This window comes from Lepidochelys kempii, chromosome 23 (genome assembly GCF_965140285.1).
Source record: "Lepidochelys kempii isolate rLepKem1 chromosome 23, rLepKem1.hap1, whole genome shotgun sequence".
NCBI classification, from domain to species: domain Eukaryota; kingdom Metazoa; phylum Chordata; order Testudines; family Cheloniidae; genus Lepidochelys; species Lepidochelys kempii.
Genome location: NC_136402.1, coordinates 5,196,974 through 5,214,689, shown reverse-complemented (window position 1 = coordinate 5,214,689; position 17,716 = coordinate 5,196,974). Strand labels below are relative to the sequence as shown.

Sequence of the window (17,716 nt, the reverse complement as noted above, 5' to 3'; positions counted from 1 at the left end):
TCAACAGGTTTAGTTAATCAGAAGCAATCCTGTGTGTAGCACAATGCGCTCCCAAGGCTCTTACATCTGTTTAGTGTGAGCCCTGCTCTACACCCGGTATCGCTATGTGGGTTAGGGGTGTGATGCTTTTACCGATAACATAATACTGGGATAAGCACTCGTGTAGGAGCAGGTGCACCGGTAGAAAAGCTGCCTTCCCAGCCATTCTGAAAAATCGGGGGGGGAAAGAAAGCATTTCCGGGCAAAATGAAAATGATTTTTTTCCCCAAAAAATGTCAGGGAATTGGAAATGTTTAAAAATATTATTTAATAGATTCATCGAGTCCATGGCCAGAAGGGACCATTGTCTGCCCCCCAGAGAACAGCCCACAGTCATTCCCAGAGCAGATCTTTTAGAAAGATTATTGGAGTATTGAGTCCAGTTTTGTTCCCCCCACTACAGAAGGGATGTGGACAAATTGGAGAGAGTCCAGCAGAGGGCAACGAAAATGATCAGGGGGCTGGGGCACATGATTTACGAGGAGAGGCTGAGGGAACTGGGGTTATTTAGTCTGCAGAAGAGAAGAGTGAGGGGGGATTTGATAGCAGCCTTCAACTACCTGAAAGGGGGGGTCCAAAGAGGATGGAGCTCGGCTGTTCTCAGTGGTGGTAGATGACAGAACAAGGAGCAATAGTCTCAAGTTGCAGGGGGGGAGGTCTAGGTTGGATATTAGGAAACAGTATTTCACTAGGAGGGGGGTGAAGCACTGGAACGGGTTCCCTAGGGGGGTGGTGGAATCTCCATCCTTCGAGGTTTTTAAGGCCTGGCTTGACAAAGCCCTGGCTGGGATGATTTAGTTGAGGTTGGTCCTGTTTTGAGCAGGGGGTTGGACTAGATACCTCCTGAGGTCTCTTCCAACCCTGATCTTCTATGATTCTATGAAACACAGCCAACCGGGACTTAAAAACTGTCTATGCTGGAGAATCCACCATGACCCTTGGTCAATTGTTCCAACAGTTAATTACTCTCATCATTAAATATTGACACCTTATTTCTGGTCTGAATTTGTCTGGCTTCCACTTCCAGCCATCGGATCATGTTAGACCTTCCTCTGCTAGGCTGAAGAGCCCACTACTAAATATTTGTTCCCTACGTCGGTACGGCTAGACGGGGAACCAGTCACCCCTGACTTGACTCTTTGTGGCTCTTCTCTGACCTCTCTCCTATTGATCAAAATCCTTCCTGAATTGTGGGCACCAGAACTGGACACAGGATCCCAGCAGCGGTATCTCCAGCGACAAACACAGAGGTAAAATAACCTCTCCATTCCTCCTCCAGATTCCCCTGTTTATACAGCCCAGGATCACGTAGGCTCTTTCGGCCCCAGCATCACACTGGGAGCTCCTGTTCAGCTGATTATCCACCAGGACCCCCTGATGTTTTTCAGACTCGCTGCTTCTCAGGAGATAGTCCCCCATCCACTAAGTACAGCCTGTGTTTGTTGTTCCTAGATGTCTACATTTAGAGATATTAAACACAGGTTGTTTGCTTGCACCCAGCTTCGCTAGCGATCCAGATCACTCTGTATCAGTGACTCGTCCTCTTCACTGTTTACCACATCCTCGATTTTTGTGTCATCCTCAAACTTTACCGGTGATCAGCTTTGGGGTCAAATGAACTGGCACCGTTAGATTTTGAGCATTTTTTAAAAACATTTTTTGTTACATTTTCTAACTAAAACTAACGGCCATTTGGAACCAAAAAGTCATTTTAAATGCTCAAAAGACCTCAAAACATTTTGATTTTTTTCGGAATGTTATTCGTTTTGGTTCAAGAGTTTTTTTCGACGAGAGCAATTCAGCCAAACAACGCAACTTTGCAAGAAAGAAAGAAAGAATGAAATCTTTCAACCAACCCAAATCTGCAGGTGTTTTGCTGGGGGGGAGAAATGAGCCAGAATGTCTACGGAATAATCTAACAACCTGCCGGGCACACCCACAGCCATCCACACACACATGGCCGCTCTCGCTAGCTTCTGGCGGCTTCTGCAAGCCGGTGAGCGCCCCCAGAGGACTCATAAACTAGTTAAAAAGGATCCCACCTGATTTCTGTGCACCCACTCTCCTATACATGGCACTTGGCAACTAGATCTAACTCCATTAAACTGGAAACCTGTTCACAGCCCAACCAGCAGGGGGAGATAAGGAACCCCAGGCATTAATACGGGTCTATTGGCATCGTATCCAATTATTAAAGGCATCTCAGCTGCATAATTTCCCTTGGTGCCCCCATGCACTGGGGTGAGGGGGTGAATGCAGTGCCCGCCCCCCCCCCCAGGCCTGCCTCTTTTCTGCAGCTCTCCAAGAGGAGTCTAGTGGGAGCGGCGATTTATCTCACGTTATCACGGGTCCAGGTCTCCTTTTAACCAGCCTTCACCTGCTCACAAAGCCAAGCGTCCACCCCGCACCTTGGCCTCGCCCGGTCTCTGTCTGCGGCCCCGATCTGCGGAGGTATTCAGAGGCAACTGCTTTCTATGGCACTTAGGAGCCAAACGTCTTTTGCAGTTCTGAGAACTGAAAGGTTTTGCTCTAGCTAAAGTCCTTGGGTTTGATATTTGGGTGGCGTTTCATGCCCGGGGACGCACCCAACGATCAGGGGGTCACTTCTGGCCTGCAGCGCTCTGACCCTCGACTCCGCCACGGGACCGTCCCGAAGCAGCAGGAAGTTCTACCGCCAAGAGTGAGGGTTTTTAATGCTACGAGTGTGGGGGGAAAGTCAGTTGGGTGTAGCTACTTCAGTGTCAGGGATGCAATGAGACCTTCCAGCCTTGGGACATGCACTCCAGCTGTCCCAGGCTTTAGAGACATTTTTATTCTTATTATTTATAGTTTTCATTCATTTTTCCAAATACAACACATGCCGAAATACCAAAGTCCTCATAAAAGTTCTTTATAGACTGGATATTTGAAGCATCTGACACCGTGCCTTTAATTAATTTCATTTATTTATTACAGTCACAACTAAAGGCCCTGATTTGTGCCAGGCTCTGCAGAGCCACAAATCGGCTGAGATCGGGGCCCCGTCACGCCGGGCACTGCCCAGAGACACAGTGACCGAGATCAGTGCTGCCCAGACACACAGTGACTGAGATCGGGGCCCCGTCACGCCGGGCGCTGCCCAGACACACAGTGACCGAGATCAGGGCCCCGTTGGGCCGGGTGCTGCCCAGACACACCGTGACCGAGATCAGGGCCCCGTCGCACCGGGCGCTGCATGGTAACTGAGGCAGAGCAAGTGGGAGGTGGGGAAGGAAGGTGTTAATTGGCCATGTGTTATTATTTCCTTTATTGATTACTACAGTGTATTGGGGGTGGTTGCATGTGTGCTTCTGCCCTCTCCTGGATACAATCAGAACTGCTCCTGTGTGTCACAGACCCCTCTACAGCTTTCTGCTAACGGAGATTCCCCTTTGCCTCCTGGCCAGGGGGGAAGCCGGGCAGAAGCTGGGTTCTGTCCATGCTGAGTGATGCTGCGACCCACCCGAATTCCTAGGCAGTGATTTGCTCCGTCCAGTGACCTCACATTTGCATGGCACTTGTTCAAACACAGATCAAAGCACAGCCCCCTCCATCCCACCCCTGAACAAGTGGCTTGAGATCTCAGTGAGACGAGACAAGCCACAGGCCGGGGGTGGGGGCAGGGGGCAGGGAACAGCTGCTGTGTGGGGCTGAGCAGCCCAGGAAAGGGCGAGGCGGGCCGTGCATGGGCGTGGCAGATCTTTGCACCAGCCTGAGCCCACCGCCCAGGGAAGAGGGGGCAGCTGATGGGCTCTGCGTTCTCTGCCCCCCCCCCAACCCCCAAAGGCCACAGGTGCTACAGGGCAGCTCCCAGTGACCACACTCGCTAAGCCAGACCCCCAGCCCAAGGATCAGCCCCCCTGTTGCAGATCCACCAGCCCTGGGGGGGGAAGGGGGGCTGCCTCCACCACTGGGAGTGGGAGGGGGCCATGGGCCAATAGGTTTTGGGACTCTGCCCGCCGTGGGACAGCGCTGCAAATATTTAGACGGGGGGGATTAGCCGGCAGCTGCGTGGGGGAGGCTAGAGGGGGATTAATTCAGCAAAGGAACTATTTACATTGGGCTCAGTGGGCTCTGGCGTCAGCTCCGGCACCCAGATCCCAGCGGGGAGCAGAGCCAGACAGGACAGGGACAAGCCGGGGCGTCGGGGCACCAGCCAGAGGGCAGAATGGGCACAGGAGGCAGAGGAAGGGGAGGAATGGGGCAGGGAAACTGAGGCAATTGGGGGCACAAACAACCCCCAGGCCACCCCATGGCATCCAGGCATGTAGCTCTGATGATGCTCCTCAATCCCAACCCACAGCCCCCCATGTTATCCCAGCCCTGGTCTCCCCCCCACACAGAGCTCTGCCGACCGCCCTCACTCCCGACCCACAGCCCCCCCATGTTATCCCAGCCCTGGGCTCCTCCCCCCCACAGCTCTGCCGATGCCCCTTAATCCCAACCCCAGCCCCCCCACGTTATCCCAGCCCTGGGCTCCCCCACAGCTCTGCCAATACTCCCCACTCCCACACACTCTAATACAAATAGACGACTGGGAAGCGCCTCTGTTAAATTATCTTTAATAAGGAGGATGGAGGCATTTAATTGCGAGTGCCATTAACGAGCCAGAGGCCAGACTGTGCCATTCCCACAAGGGGGGGTGCATATAGCCCAGCCACACCCAGCCATGTAATCCCTGTGCCCCTCTCCACCCCCCATTTTGATCATGCCCAGGGTATGGGGGGGAATCAGAGTCGGGATCAAAATCCCCCCTTTTCCCCATGACCTGGTATCCCCCCCACCAGGGTGCTTGGCCTCCAGCACCAGCTTCCATCTTCTGGCCTCTGGGGGGGGTATGAAACGTCCTTTATACCCTACCTGGGGGGCATCCATGCCCCTCCCCCCAGGTCCCTCTGCCCCACACCGGGAGGGGCGTCTCCCCCGCTTGGCCCCCTTAGCTCATGCTCTGTCCTGTCTCGCACCGCCACCGCTCCTCCAGTCACGGCCCCACCCAGCCGGGTGCCCTGGGTCTCCTCTTCATCCTCTGTAGCAGGTGCGTGGGGTTGGGGACGGAGAGTCCCAGGTGCCCACTGGGCCCCCTTGCCCGGCGATGTCATGGTGCCCACAGCAGGGCCCGTGGCAGGGCTCCTGGAGGTGTCCGTGGTGCCCACGGCAGGGCCCGTGGCTGGTGCTCGGTGCCCAAGGTGCAGGGCCTGGCGGTGCCCGCATGGTGCCCGGGGCCCACGTCTCAGCAGGAGAAGTTGGCCTGGAAGGGGACGCTGTCCAGCCTGCAGGACTCCGGGCTCCGGCGCCTGGCCCAGGGCCAGCAAAGCAGCGTGCGCAGGCTCCGGAAGACGGCCTTACGGAACAGGATGAAGATCCAGGGGTCCAGGATGGGGTTGAGGGCGCTGAAGCGAAAGGCTACCATGTCGCCCTTCTCGTAGCCATCCGGGGCCAGGCCGCCGATGTAGGCACGGATCTGGGGGGAGAGGGGAGGTTACAGCCACTGCCCGTGGGGGTGTGGGGAGGATGATGTTAGAAGAGGCTACAAGGTGGGATGGAGCTGAGGAGGGGATGCAAAGCAGGAGGGGCCAGGGGCCTTTCGGGGCCCTGCGGGGGGGTATTCAGCTCTGGGACCGTTTAAGCCCCCTGGAGCTGGGGATAAAACCCAGGAGTCCTGGCTCCCAGCCCCTCAGCTCTAACCAGTAGACCTCACTCCCCTCCCTGGAGCTGGGGATAGAACCCAGGAATCCTGGCTCCCAGCCCCCCATCTCTAACCAGTAGCCCCCATTTTTCCCAGAGCCACCAGGGGGCAGTGTCAGGAGTGTCCCCAGCTGCTGCCCCCCGTGGGGGCCTGTGTGCTTAGGCTCTCTGCTCTCTAGCTGCATGTGATGGGGCGGGGGCGGGGGGGTTACAACCCCTCTCCAAAAAAACTGGGGCCATATTACCCTGCAGTGACTGGCCTGCCCGAGGAACAGAGTCTGCTACAGCTGCTTGCTGGGGGAGCTGTTCCTTTATCTCAAGCAGCAGAGCATCTGCTGAAAGCCCCAGGCTCAAACAAGACTGGATTTACCCCCTACCCCAAGGCTCCGCCCCCTTGCTCTGGCTCCTCCTCCTCCTGGCAGAGGCAGGGGCTCCCGTCTCCTCCCAGTGCTCACCCCAGCAGCTGGGGTGTCTCTCCTTGCAGGGAGAGGGGGCTGGGCCCAGTGCGCTCCTCTCCTCCTTCCCCACACAGAGCACTGGGGCTGGGAATTAGCACCGGGGTGCACAGGGCAGCTCCCCCTCGGAGCAATCGGCTCAGGCTCTCTGCAAACCCCAGCAGCGTCGCTGCACCGTTTACACCTGTGTCGCATTGCAGAGCCTTTCTCGCCAACCCCACGGTCTGGAAACACCTGTTTAAATATTTTTATTGGCCCTGGGATCAGGAGAATCCAGGAGCTGGGGCCCTGGGCGTGGCCTTATCTGGCCCTGACTTCAAACCCCCCAGAGACCCAAGCCAGCTCACTGATCAATCTGAAGGAGGGATTCACAGATTTCAAGGCCAGAAGGGTCCATTGTGATCATCTAGAATGACCCCCTGTATGACACAGACCAGGGAATGGCTGCACAATAATCCCTAGAGCAGATCTCTTCGACACCCAGCCCACCTTGATTTAATCCTTGTCAGTGCCAGGGAATCCACCACAACCCTGTTCCCAGGGTTAATGACTCTCACCATTAAAAACTGACCCCGTATTTCTGGTCTGAATTTGTCCCTCTTCAACTATCAGCCATCGGATCGTGTTTGACCTTCCTCTGCTAGACTGAAGAGCCCGTTATTCGATATTTGTTCCCTACGTCAGTACGGATAGCCTGAGATCAAGTCCCCACTTCACTTTCTCTTTGTTAAACTAAATACATCAAGCTCCTTGTGTCTCTCACTACAAGGCAGGTTTTCTAACCCTCTGATCATTCTCATGGCTCTTCTCTGATCCCTCTCCAATTTATCAATGTCCTCCTTGAATTGTGGGCCCCAGAACTGGACACAGGATCCCAGCAGTGGTCACGCCAGGGCCAAACATGGAGGGAAAATCACCTCTCTGCTCCTACCCGCTACTCCCCTGTTCATACACCCCAGGATCACATTAACTCTTTCGGTCCCGGCGCCACACTGGGAGTTCCCGTGCTGCTGATTCTCCACCATGACCCCCAAATGTTTTTAAGAGTCGCTGCTTCCCCCCATCCCCCCCATAAGTGTGGCTGACATTCTCTGTTCCCAGATCGATACAGTCACATTTATCCAGGTTAAAACCCGTATTGTCAGCCTGCTCCCAGTGACCCAGATCGCTCTGTGCCTGTGACCCCCATTTGGGTGCCCTCTGCAAACTTTATCAGGGAGCATTTCATGGTTTATTTCAGGCCATCGATAACCAAGTTAAGCAGCGAGGGGCCAGGAACTGATCCCTGCGGGACCCCACTGGAAACGTCCCACGGACAGTTCCATTTGGCGACCCCTCTGCAGGCTTTGAATCCGTTTAACGTGGGCCCGTTTGTCGTGTGGCCCCAAGTCACAGATGGGGCAGGGGAGGCCGCCCACTGCTTTGGGTCTGTCAGTGATCAGAGCCCGGGTCCAATGAGCCGACTATCCCGCTCCTGAAGCCTTGTGCCTGGCTGCTGTTTCCACCCCGTGGAGCGGCCTTGCCGGGCCGTGATACCCCACCCCTTCACTGGAGGCTATTTCTGGCCCATCCTAGCCTCTCGGTGCTGGAGTACATGCAGGCTCCCCGCTCCTCACCCACGGGGCCCCCCCAGAGCAGGGTCCAGCCTCAGGGGGCCCATTCACACCTCAGCCCAGCTCCTGACATTATCCTCCTTCCAGCAGATGTGGGGTGAAGGGGGGACATGTCAGGCTCTGCACTTGGAGGGGGGCCAGGAGATCTGGGCTCTGTCTGCATAACCCCCCCACACACACACATTGGGCAATAGCTGCCCTCGCTGGTCGTGGATAGATCCTCACGTGTAACCCGGGCCGGGGGGCCTTGGACAGCTGTTAGCGGATAATGGTGATGAACACTCTGGGTTAGCCAGGATTAATGGCAACAGGATCAGCTGAGAAGGGGGGGCTGAGGCCCCGGGGCGCCCAGGAGCACAAGCAGATAGGGTCAGTGAGTGGACAAATGTGGGCAGCACCTGTCCAGAAAGCACCCGTGAGAAGCAGGCAGGGAAACTGAGGCACGGGGAGCTGTAACCACCCCCCCCCCCGCACCGCAAGGCCAGTGGTGAGGCTGCCTCCCAAGACTACACACTTCTGTGCTCCACCCTTGCTGGATCAGGCCAGGGGCCACGGAGCCCAGTATCCCGTCCCCGACACCAGCTAGCCCCCAAGCAGACAGCCCCCTAGCAGACAATGATGGGATAACCTAAGCCCAGGGGAAGTTACCCCTCTGCCCCTTGCACTTTCCCCTCCCCCCTCTTTATTCATGGCCTCTCCCAGGTGCGTATTAATCAAGCTGGACCCTTAAAGCCCCAGGGGGGGAAGGAAGGAGGGAAGGATGGAAAGAAGCATTCCCCCACTCCTCCCCAGAGCCAGGAGCATCCCCCAGGTGTTCTGGCAGCCATGCCCCGGCACTGGGCGAGAGCCCACATGAGTGCGCCCAGGGCTGCTCCCCGCCGCTGGGCAGCCAGCACCCAGCACGGAGGGGAGGCACTTGCTGGGGACGCTCTGCACCCCTGTGCTGTCAGTGCCCCCCCAGCCCTGGCAGGATCACCCCCTGCCGGGCCCCTCCACTCAGCCACGAATAGCTCCCTGCGCCGTCAGCGCTTCCTGCCCTGTGGGGAGCACCCCGGCTGGGCCCGAGGACTCGTTCCCAGCCCCCTCGGTTTCCACTGAGACCACTCATGCAAACTGGGGCTGAGCCATGCCGTGATTCCCCAGCGCCTGCCCGGCTGCACCACGCTCCCCCCTAGGCCCATCCAGGGGGTGCCCCAAATATTCTACCCTCTCCTCCCATCGAGCGGGGTCCCCCACAGCAACAAGGACCCAGCCACTGGGGGGAGGGGGGGGAGGAGTAACCAGGGTCTCTATGGGACTGGTGGCTATCGCCAGGGGAAAAGAGTGGAAACGATCCCCAGCACTTGCTAACGACACTTTGTGCCTCAAAGGGTGCCTTTGAAAACCATCCCTTGTACAGCCCCTGGTTCTTGTTTGTGTCAGGCTGCCCGGGAAGGCAGACCAGGCTGCAGGGAGACCCCCTTGCCCACCCTGGGGTGAATCCAGAGTCGCTCCATGGAGCGGCATGGGGGCGGACACAGGATAAATTGGATCCCAGACAGGCCGGAGGGCATTCCCTGGGGAGGTAACTGACCAGTCTTCAAAAAATGCCACTCAACTGAAAGGGGGGAGGGGGTTGAGTGTGGAGGGGGGGGCGGGGAGTCCCAGATCCCGGCCCGCTGGGAACACTGAGTGCTAAACAGCTCGCAGAGGCGAGCAGACGCAAGCATCCGTATCACTCAGGGCAACATCCTAGGAGAGGAAACAGCCTCATCACAGGGGCGAGAGAGACCGGGGCATGGGAGGAAGGAGATTACTGCCCTGGAACCATAAACCCTAACCGGGGAAAGGGACTGAATGGAGAACTCAACCCTTATCTGCAGGCCCCTTCCACACAGGCTCCCAGCACGGCAGCAGCTTCCCCCGCTCGCCCGTGGGGAGAGAGACAGGAAGGCTTCTGGGGGCGTTCACCACCAGGGTGCCTTGCTTTACCCCAGCTGGGGATCTGGCCCATTGGTTCCAGATTTACACCACAAACTACGAATAACAGGGGAGACAGACAGAGGAGGGAGCAGAAGGCAACAATGGGCAGAGACTCCATCAGGTGGAGTCTTGCCACCAAGATCAACTGACTCTGTCTAAAAGCTCCTCTCTATCTTGACCACCAGATATGGCCTGAGCGGGACTCGCAGGAGATGGGTGCCTGGGCAGGACTTTCATAGCATTTAAGTCCAGAAGAGACCCTAGATCTTCCAGTCGCAGTCCCTCTAGGACTCCAGATGCCCCAACATATATCCCATTGTCTCCCTCCTCCTACTTAACACATCCCTGTTAAATTTAATGCCAGGCCCCTCGTTAAATTCAATGGGCGGACAGCTCCCATCCGTCCCCAGCCAAATTCCCTTCTTAAGAAGCGGCGGATTGTAAATAAACATCCCTTTCTTTGCCATCAGAGCAGAAACTGGCCAGAAATGGACTCTCGAGAGACCTGAAACTGACCGATTCTCATGGCGCTGGCTGAGGAAAAACGAGAAGAAAATCCAACAGTGAAAGAACAGAAGTGGTGAGAAAAGGGCTGTTGGTTCGGGGGGTCGGGGGAGGGGACGGGGGGAAGGTTCTAACTGGACTGTCTGTGAAAGTTTCATGACTTTTGACCAAGTGATTTTGTTTGTTTCTTTCTTTTAAGGACAGGGCCACAACCCGGATCTCTGACAACAGGGTGTGAACGGGCAGTAATCAGGAATCAGGACAGGCCCCATGTCAATCCAGAATGGCCCACTGAAGGCGGAGGATATAGACCAGTGTAAATCAGAAATCAAGGCACTGAAACCAGCAGGCCTAATTCTCTTCTCCCGGGGGCGCAGCTCAGGAGTGACTCCGCTGAAATCAGCGGAGTTGCAGTTCAGGTCTCTTGATGCCTGCTCATGTCCTTTGTAAGGAAGAGGGTGATTCATGCCCCAGGGAGAGCACAGATGGACACCCCACGTGATCGATGGTGAAAGAGAAACAGAGCAGAACGTGGCTGCAAAGGAAATGGTATCTCAACCTCCCTCCGTCAGCCGCTGCTCTCAGTCACCCCAAGGTAAAACCCAAGGAAATCAGTGACACTTGAGTGATACAGAAGAACGGGGAGTAAGACCAGAATCAGGCCCAGAGGCTGCAGAACGGGAGAAGAAGCCAGTGCATGTGGCCAGGAAGCGTCACTTGCACCAAGGCGAATGTGCAAGGGGAATGCAACGTGCATGCTGGGGGGCGGAAGCGAAGCAAGGACAACAACCAGAAAGGAGGGAATCAAATTAAGTTGCTCGTACACAGATGCACGCACGTGCACACGTACACCCCCGCCCGTCCAGATGCACACACAAGGCTGCCCGAACACACCCGCACATGCACACGCATGCCCCCACTCACTCACGCAGGGGGCGTATTTCTTCTCCGCCCTGCACCTTGCAAACCAGTGCAAAACGAGTGTGAAATGCTGCCCAGCCAATCTGGGGTTCGCTCTTGACCCTCACCTTGCCCAGGTGCGGAGGGCAGGGGAGAGTCACCCCTAGCAAACTCAGGTCTGGTTAAAAACACCTGAAAGGAGGTTTTTAAAAAACCGTGTAGTTGGCTGCCGACTGCCATTCAGCGGATTCTCTGGCCGGAGAAACTAGAGGGGCTGATTTTAGTTGGGCATCACTGCACGGGGGTCAGCGGGTGACCCCCTCATTTGCACCCAGTGGGAGCAAAAGGAGAATAGGGGCGCAGCTCCCCCATTGCTCACCCCGCGGGCGTGGAAGGAGGGCCCTGGTGGCCTAGATGTGACCAGCCTCAGGCCCTCTGGTCCTCGCCCTCTCTATTTAAAGGCTCAGCCTGGAAAGGCAAGAAAACGAATGGTTGAGAGGCTGTAATTTACAGCCCCGGGAGGAAAAGTGAACCCAAGGAGGAAAGGATGAATCACGCTGGGAGAGACAGGCAGGTGCGTGCACGTTGGGGGTTCCCGACATGCCAAGGCGGGCAGAGCAGAGGCCCCAATCCCATTAGTTATTGGGCCAGAGCGGGGTCAATCTACATAGCTCAGAGGACTCCAGAGGCGCTAAGGCTGGGGATCGGGCCCGCCGTGGGCTTGTTGGTGTTGGCAGAGCTCCAGGAGCCAGCCGGGGGAAGCGATAGGAAGGAAAGGCAATATTGAAACAGGTGAAGGAAACATGGCATGGGGCCAGCCAACAGGCACTGTCAGCGCCGGGCGGGCCATAAGCAGGGCAGGTTTGGAAGGACGGTGAGCGGGTTGGGAGCCGCATTCAGTGAGACGCCCCACGGCAGCGTTTGCTCAAGGCGGCGTAGGATCCCATGAGCTGCCGGGACCACAGCAAACCCTGTAACAAGCCCACAGCCCTTCCTGGCTACAGAGCCACTGCAGCCGATCAGACCAGCTTCTAAAGCCCAAATGTCCGGTACCTGAGTTACAGGGAAATCACCATCAGCTGGGTGCAGTACCGGGGCTACGACACATGGATGAACAGTTCTGATTTCCTCCACTAGGAGGCAACAGTGATATCACACACACTCACATGGAAGGAGTTGGACTTTGTAACTAACATGGATGGGGTAGTACTTTGTACTAACATGCCATCTCTCAGCCCAGAGCCCTCACTCACTTTGTAAAGGTCGGGGGCCCCACTCCTCTTGCCATCTCCGTTTCATAAATAGGGGGAGCCATGGCATGGCATGGGGAACTGACCTGCCGAAAACCACCCAGCAGAGCCGGGAACAGAACCCAGGAGTCCTGACTCCCAGCCCCCCGATCTAACCTCTAGTCCTCACTCTCCTTGAGCTGGGGATAGAACCCAGGAGTCCTGGCTCCTGGCCCTCCCTGCTCTAACCCCTAGACCCCACTCCCCTCCCAGAGCCAGGGACAGAACCCAGACCTGTGCTGCATGTACTAGACCAGAATTTCTCGACCCATGGGTCGTGACTCAGAACACATCAAAGGGTCACAAGGCTCTGGGGGGCTATTTGCAGAGCTCACCCCACCCGCAGGCACCCCAGAGATTGCAACGCCCAGAGCGGGCAGCCGAGCCCAGCCAGCTCCATGGGACGGGAGCCACAGGAGCTGCAGCTGTGGTCTGCCCAGTGCACTGCGTGTACATGTAAGAAACATTTTGCCAGGTGATTTCTGCACTAAAGCCATGTACGGGGTCGTGACAGGCCAGCGAGGCTGGGAACTGCTGTTCCAACCCGCACGCTGCTCCCGCACGCCTTGCAGCTCTCTGCCAGCCAGGCTCCTCGCCTTCCCACCCCAATGTTGGTTTAACAATCAGGGAACAATAAGCAGCTTGTTGGCCCCGTAATCACCCCCAGGATTTGCTTTTCTGATTGTTAAACGAGGAGCACAGCAGGATTCGAAGCTCTAGATCCGGTGGGCAAGGAGAGCCTATGCCAGGACACTGGCCCCAACACTCACTCCTGGATCCAGTGTGCAACGGTGGCCTGCAGCCTCCCCCATGAGCGTGACCCTGATATGGGCCCCCTCAGCACCCCACAGGAGCGGCCACTGAAATCGGTGGAGTTAAGGAGGGGATCAGGCCCGTACCCTCCACCCCTCAAGAGCTGGGAGGGGGACAGCGACCCTGCCCACCACACACACACACACTTTCCTGCCCCTGACTCTCATCCCCCAAACCAGCACACAGGCCTTCACCCTAGGGGCTGCACTGGTGCATTCTGGGATCCCAGCTGCACCCAGGCCCAAGGGATTTGGGGGTCCTAGCCCCAGAGAGACGCACTGTATTGTGGGAGAGGCTAGTGGAGCTGAATTTAAGCCCAGCCACACTTGGGAAACCCTGGCAGGTGGCATGAGCTCGGCGGGGCCCGAGCTAAAGGCCTGGTCCCCAACACCCGGGACACCTGCCCCGCAGGGGCGGCTGTGCTGGTGTCACAAGATCCCGACGTCCCTGGAAACTTCTTCTTGCAACCGCTTGGTTCTTAGCGGAGATGGGACTTTCCTCCCCAAGCCCACAGCTGTTTGCGGTAACATTTCGATAGAACAGATCAGGAAAATACTCCAGGTTTCCCCTTCCCCCTGCTGGATTTTAAACAACTCCCCCCTCCCTCTTTTGCACCTGAAATCTCCGATCCTTTCCCCCTGTGGATCACAGAATCACCCCCACCACCCCAGAAAGGCTCATGCCAAGATGTAAATCCTGATCTCCGGCCATTTTGCTGATACGCAGCAGGGAGTCTCAGCTGCCTGGAATCTGCCCCCACCCTGTATTCCCAGGAAAGAGAAGGAGCAGGAGCAAAGTGGTCAGTGCAGGTGGCTGCATCTTAAGGGCCTCACATGGGAGAGAACCACGGCATCTGCCCCATGCCACTTAGAAGGATCACAGCCCAGCCACCCTTCACCTGCAGGGTGACAAAGAAAACTTCCCATAGCGTGACTTGCGGCTGCGAGGTCTGCCTGAGTCTGCAGGCAGCCTGAGCCGCTGGCTCCAAGAGGGGTGAACAGCTCTAGCATCAATTTGCTCACTGGGTGTCAACCCTGGAGTCTAATGAGGACACTCCAATGGGTCTGACGCTCCCTGCTTCAAGCAACCTGGGCTGTCTCTATTTATGGGTCTGCCTTCTCTCACAGCTCCTCAACTGCAGACACATGCAAAAAATCTTAATTCAAGGCATCCATCCATCCATCCGCAGTATTATCAATCAGCCATCCATCATATCCCCTCTGTTTGTACCTTGGTGGACAAATACACTTAGCAAGAGACAGACAGACAGAGAGGTGTATATGGGGGAGGATATATCTAGGCAGTTAGATAAATGAATGTAGTGACACACAGAGGGATGGATGACGGTGTGAACCAGCTACCGTGCCCCGCCCCAGAAGTGGCTGCATTGCAGTGCTGGGGTGGTGGATTCCTGGGTTTATGAAGAGCCCATGAGGGTCCCTCCCCAGTTTCCTGCTGTCTAGAGCACCTGCTGCTTCTTCTCTAGGGCCCGAGTCTGGGCTCAGCTCCCAGCCCCTCAGAATTCATCAGCACCCCGAGACGCTGTGGGGAGGGATGGCCATGGGCTTGAGAGGACTCCCCTGGTCATCCGCTCAGTTTTCCCGTCAGCCCAAGGGTGTTCCCCTCATTCATCTCTCCAGAGCCCTGGGGCCCTGCAGCCGGGAGCCCACAGCCTCCCTGACACCCCCTGACAGACAGACACCCCTTCCCCCCTGCATCTAGAACTTCCCTGACAACCCCTCCCCGACAGACCTACCCCTCTTGGCGCCTATCGAATTCCTGACAACCCCACTCTTGACAGACCCCACTTCCCGCCCAGGAGCCTACAGGATATCCCTGTCAGACATGCACACACACAACCTGACAACGCCCCCCCACTCCCCCCTCCAATGGATCCACACACACACACACACCCCAGGAGCCTACAGAATACCTCAAAAGATTCACAACCCCTTCCCTGATGGATCCACCCCCGCAGGAGCCTCCCTGACCCACTCCCCGACCCCCCAGGTCAGCCGGGGGTGGGGGGGGTAGTGTTCCATCTAGGGAGTGTGATGTGAAAAAGCCAGGAGGAGGGCAGAGAAGAGATGGGGCGAGCAGCACCTTGGGCCCATGGGCAAACAGAGCCTGGGAACTGGGCCCAGCTGTGTTTGTCTTGGCCCCGTGTCCAATCCCTGAGCCTGGCTCCCTTGGGGCGCCCAGAGTAGCTTGGAGCCTGGCCCAGCCAGCCCGGCTGGAAGGGATCGAGTCTTCAATAGCAGTGGCGCGATGAGGGGCCTCAGCTGCTCTGATCTCGGGGAGTGCCTCGGCAAATACTGGGACAGCCAGCCAGGATCCTCTGCCCTGGCCAGGAGTCGCTGGCAGCCACTCATGGCCTCCCCAAGCCCGCTCCCCGGACCCCAGCCCAGGAGCTCTCCCCAACCTCCCCTAGGGGCATCCTCAGCCTAATGACACACAGCCTCCCCAACCCAGGGTGTCGGACTTCCCAGTGCCCTCCAGGATCCCAAGGATTCACAGTCCCCTTCCACCCTGCTCTAACCACTAGACCCCACTCCCTTCCCAGAGCCAGGGATAGAACCCAGGAGTCCCGGCTCCCAGCCCCCCACCGCTGCTCTCACCACTCCCAGAGCAAGCACTTACCGTGAGGGGCAGGGAGCAGATGACGAAGATGATGGTCATGAGGGCCAACAGGACCAGGTGATCCACCTCTTCCTCGCCTTGGCTGAGCCAGCTTTTGCCGCGGCGCTGGGCTGGCCCCAGGGACCCGCGCCGGGCCCGCTGCTTGCGGTACATCTGGCAGAGGCTGACGATGACGGAGCCGTTGCAGAGGAAGATGGCGAGGATGAGGAAGGCCATGAGGGTGGCGTAGGTGAGCGAGAAGGCGGCGGTGCCCGGCTGGCCGGATGCCATCTCCACGAAGCACCAGGTGCCAGGGCAGTATTGTTTGTGCCGCCCCACGCCCAGCAAGGGCAAGCAGCAGAAGAGGGCGCTGAAGGCGTAGACGGCCGGCAGGGCCAGCTTGGCCCAGCCGCGCCCGTTGTGCTGGGAGTAGAAGTAAGGGTGGCTGATGGCCAGGCACCGCTCCACCGCCATGGCGCAGAGGATGAGCATGGAGGCCAGGCCGAAGAAGGTCATGGCAAAGGCGAAGAGCTGGCATAGGCTCCGGCCGCCCTCCGCCAGGCCCAGCAGGGAGGCGTTGTGGGCGTAGCTGACGAAGACCACGGGGCTGAGGAAGCAGGTGCCCAGGAGGTCGGTGGCGGCCAGGCCGGTCACCAGGATGCAGAAGGCCGAGGACTTGGTGCGCAGCTCCTTGCGGTGCACGCCCAGGATGGCCAGCGCCACCACGTTGCCGGCCACGCCGGCCGAGAACATCAAGGAGCTCAGCACCGGGCTGCCGTCTTCCCGCAGCTGGGTGGTATTGGCGCACAGGTCGGCCAGGGGCCCCAGGGAGGGCGACGCCAAGGGACCCGGGCTCTTCTGCAGGAGGAGCATCGGCAGGGGCAGGACTCCCGGGTTCGGTTCCTAGCTCAGGGAGGGGAGTGGGGTCTAATGGGTGACAGCGGCGGGTGGGGGGTGCTGGGAGTCAGGACTCCTGGGTTCTGTCCCAAGCGTGGGAGGGGAGTGGGATGGAGTAGTTAGAGCAGGGGGCAATGAGAGCCAGGACTCCTGGGGTCTACCCCTGGCTTTGGGAAGGGAGCGGGGTCCAGTGGTTTGAGCAGGGTGGGGGGCTAGGAGCCAGGACTCCTGGGTTCTATCCCCTGCTCTGGGAAGGGAGCAGGGTCTAGTGGTTTGAGCAGGGTGGGGGGCTGGGAGCCAGGACTCCTGGGTTCTATCCCGGGCTCAAGGGCACCTGTAGATGAGACACGCCCGCGTGGGACCCCCGGAGATCCGCGTCCTGCAGACGCCGCTGGCTCGGCTCAGCCCACGACTCTCCGGCAGCGTCTGGGAAGCGGCTTCTGCTCCTCACCCGGCTGCGGAGCGGGGAGGAGCCGGCCCAGGGCGGGGCAGCCACTGCCCACTTGTTTCCTTTATTTGAACTGGGGGGCGGGGACCAGCTGCCAACATCAGCCCCGGGACAGCGGCCCTTGGCCCCCCGCCCGTCCTGGGCCGGGCGCAGGGGGCTCGAACTGTCGCGCAGCCAGGGAGGGGGCACCCAGAGCGGGGTGGAGGGGGTGCATGGGGGGGAGAGAGGGATCGAGAGGGGTGTATGGGGGGCTAGAGGCGGTGTATGGGGGAGACAGATAGACGGGGTGTATGGGGGGAGAGAGGGGTGTGTGCCAGGGTGGAGGGGGTTTATGTGGGAGAGAGACAGAGGGGGTGTATGGGGGGAGAGCTAGATGGATGGGTGTATATGGGGAGGGAGAGACGTGGGGGAGGTATGTGGACGAAGAAATAGCTAATAACAATGCCTGGCTCTTTTCACTGGGCCTCAAAGCAC

The 17,716-nt window shown here is 58.0% G+C and overlaps 1 protein-coding gene across 1 annotated transcript; it reads right to left on the bottom strand.

Annotated features, from left to right (window-relative positions):
* Nucleotides 1-4,605: 4,605 nt before the first annotated feature.
* PTGIR (prostaglandin I2 receptor) lies at nucleotides 4,606-17,473 on the bottom strand. The gene is made up of 2 exons (XM_073321403.2): nucleotides 15,919-17,473; nucleotides 4,606-5,518 (listed from the first exon to the last, which is right to left on the bottom strand). The coding sequence occupies exons 1-2, from the start codon at nucleotides 16,768-16,770 to the stop codon at nucleotides 5,288-5,290; spliced, it is 1,083 nt and encodes a 360-aa protein (XP_073177504.2). The 5' UTR covers nucleotides 16,771-17,473; the 3' UTR covers nucleotides 4,606-5,287.
* Nucleotides 17,474-17,716: the final 243 nt, after the last annotated feature.

Bases quoted from the DNA above. Each gene is read 5' to 3' on its own strand.
- PTGIR (XM_073321403.2), bottom strand. From the start codon at position 16,770: ATGCTCCTCCTGCAGAAGAGCCCGGGTCCCTTGGCGTCGCCCTCCCTG. The intron at 5,519-15,918 runs GTAAGTGCTTGC...CTCTCCCCCCAG, and splicing joins TCTGCTCCCTGCCCCTCACG to ATCCGTGCCTACATCGGCGG.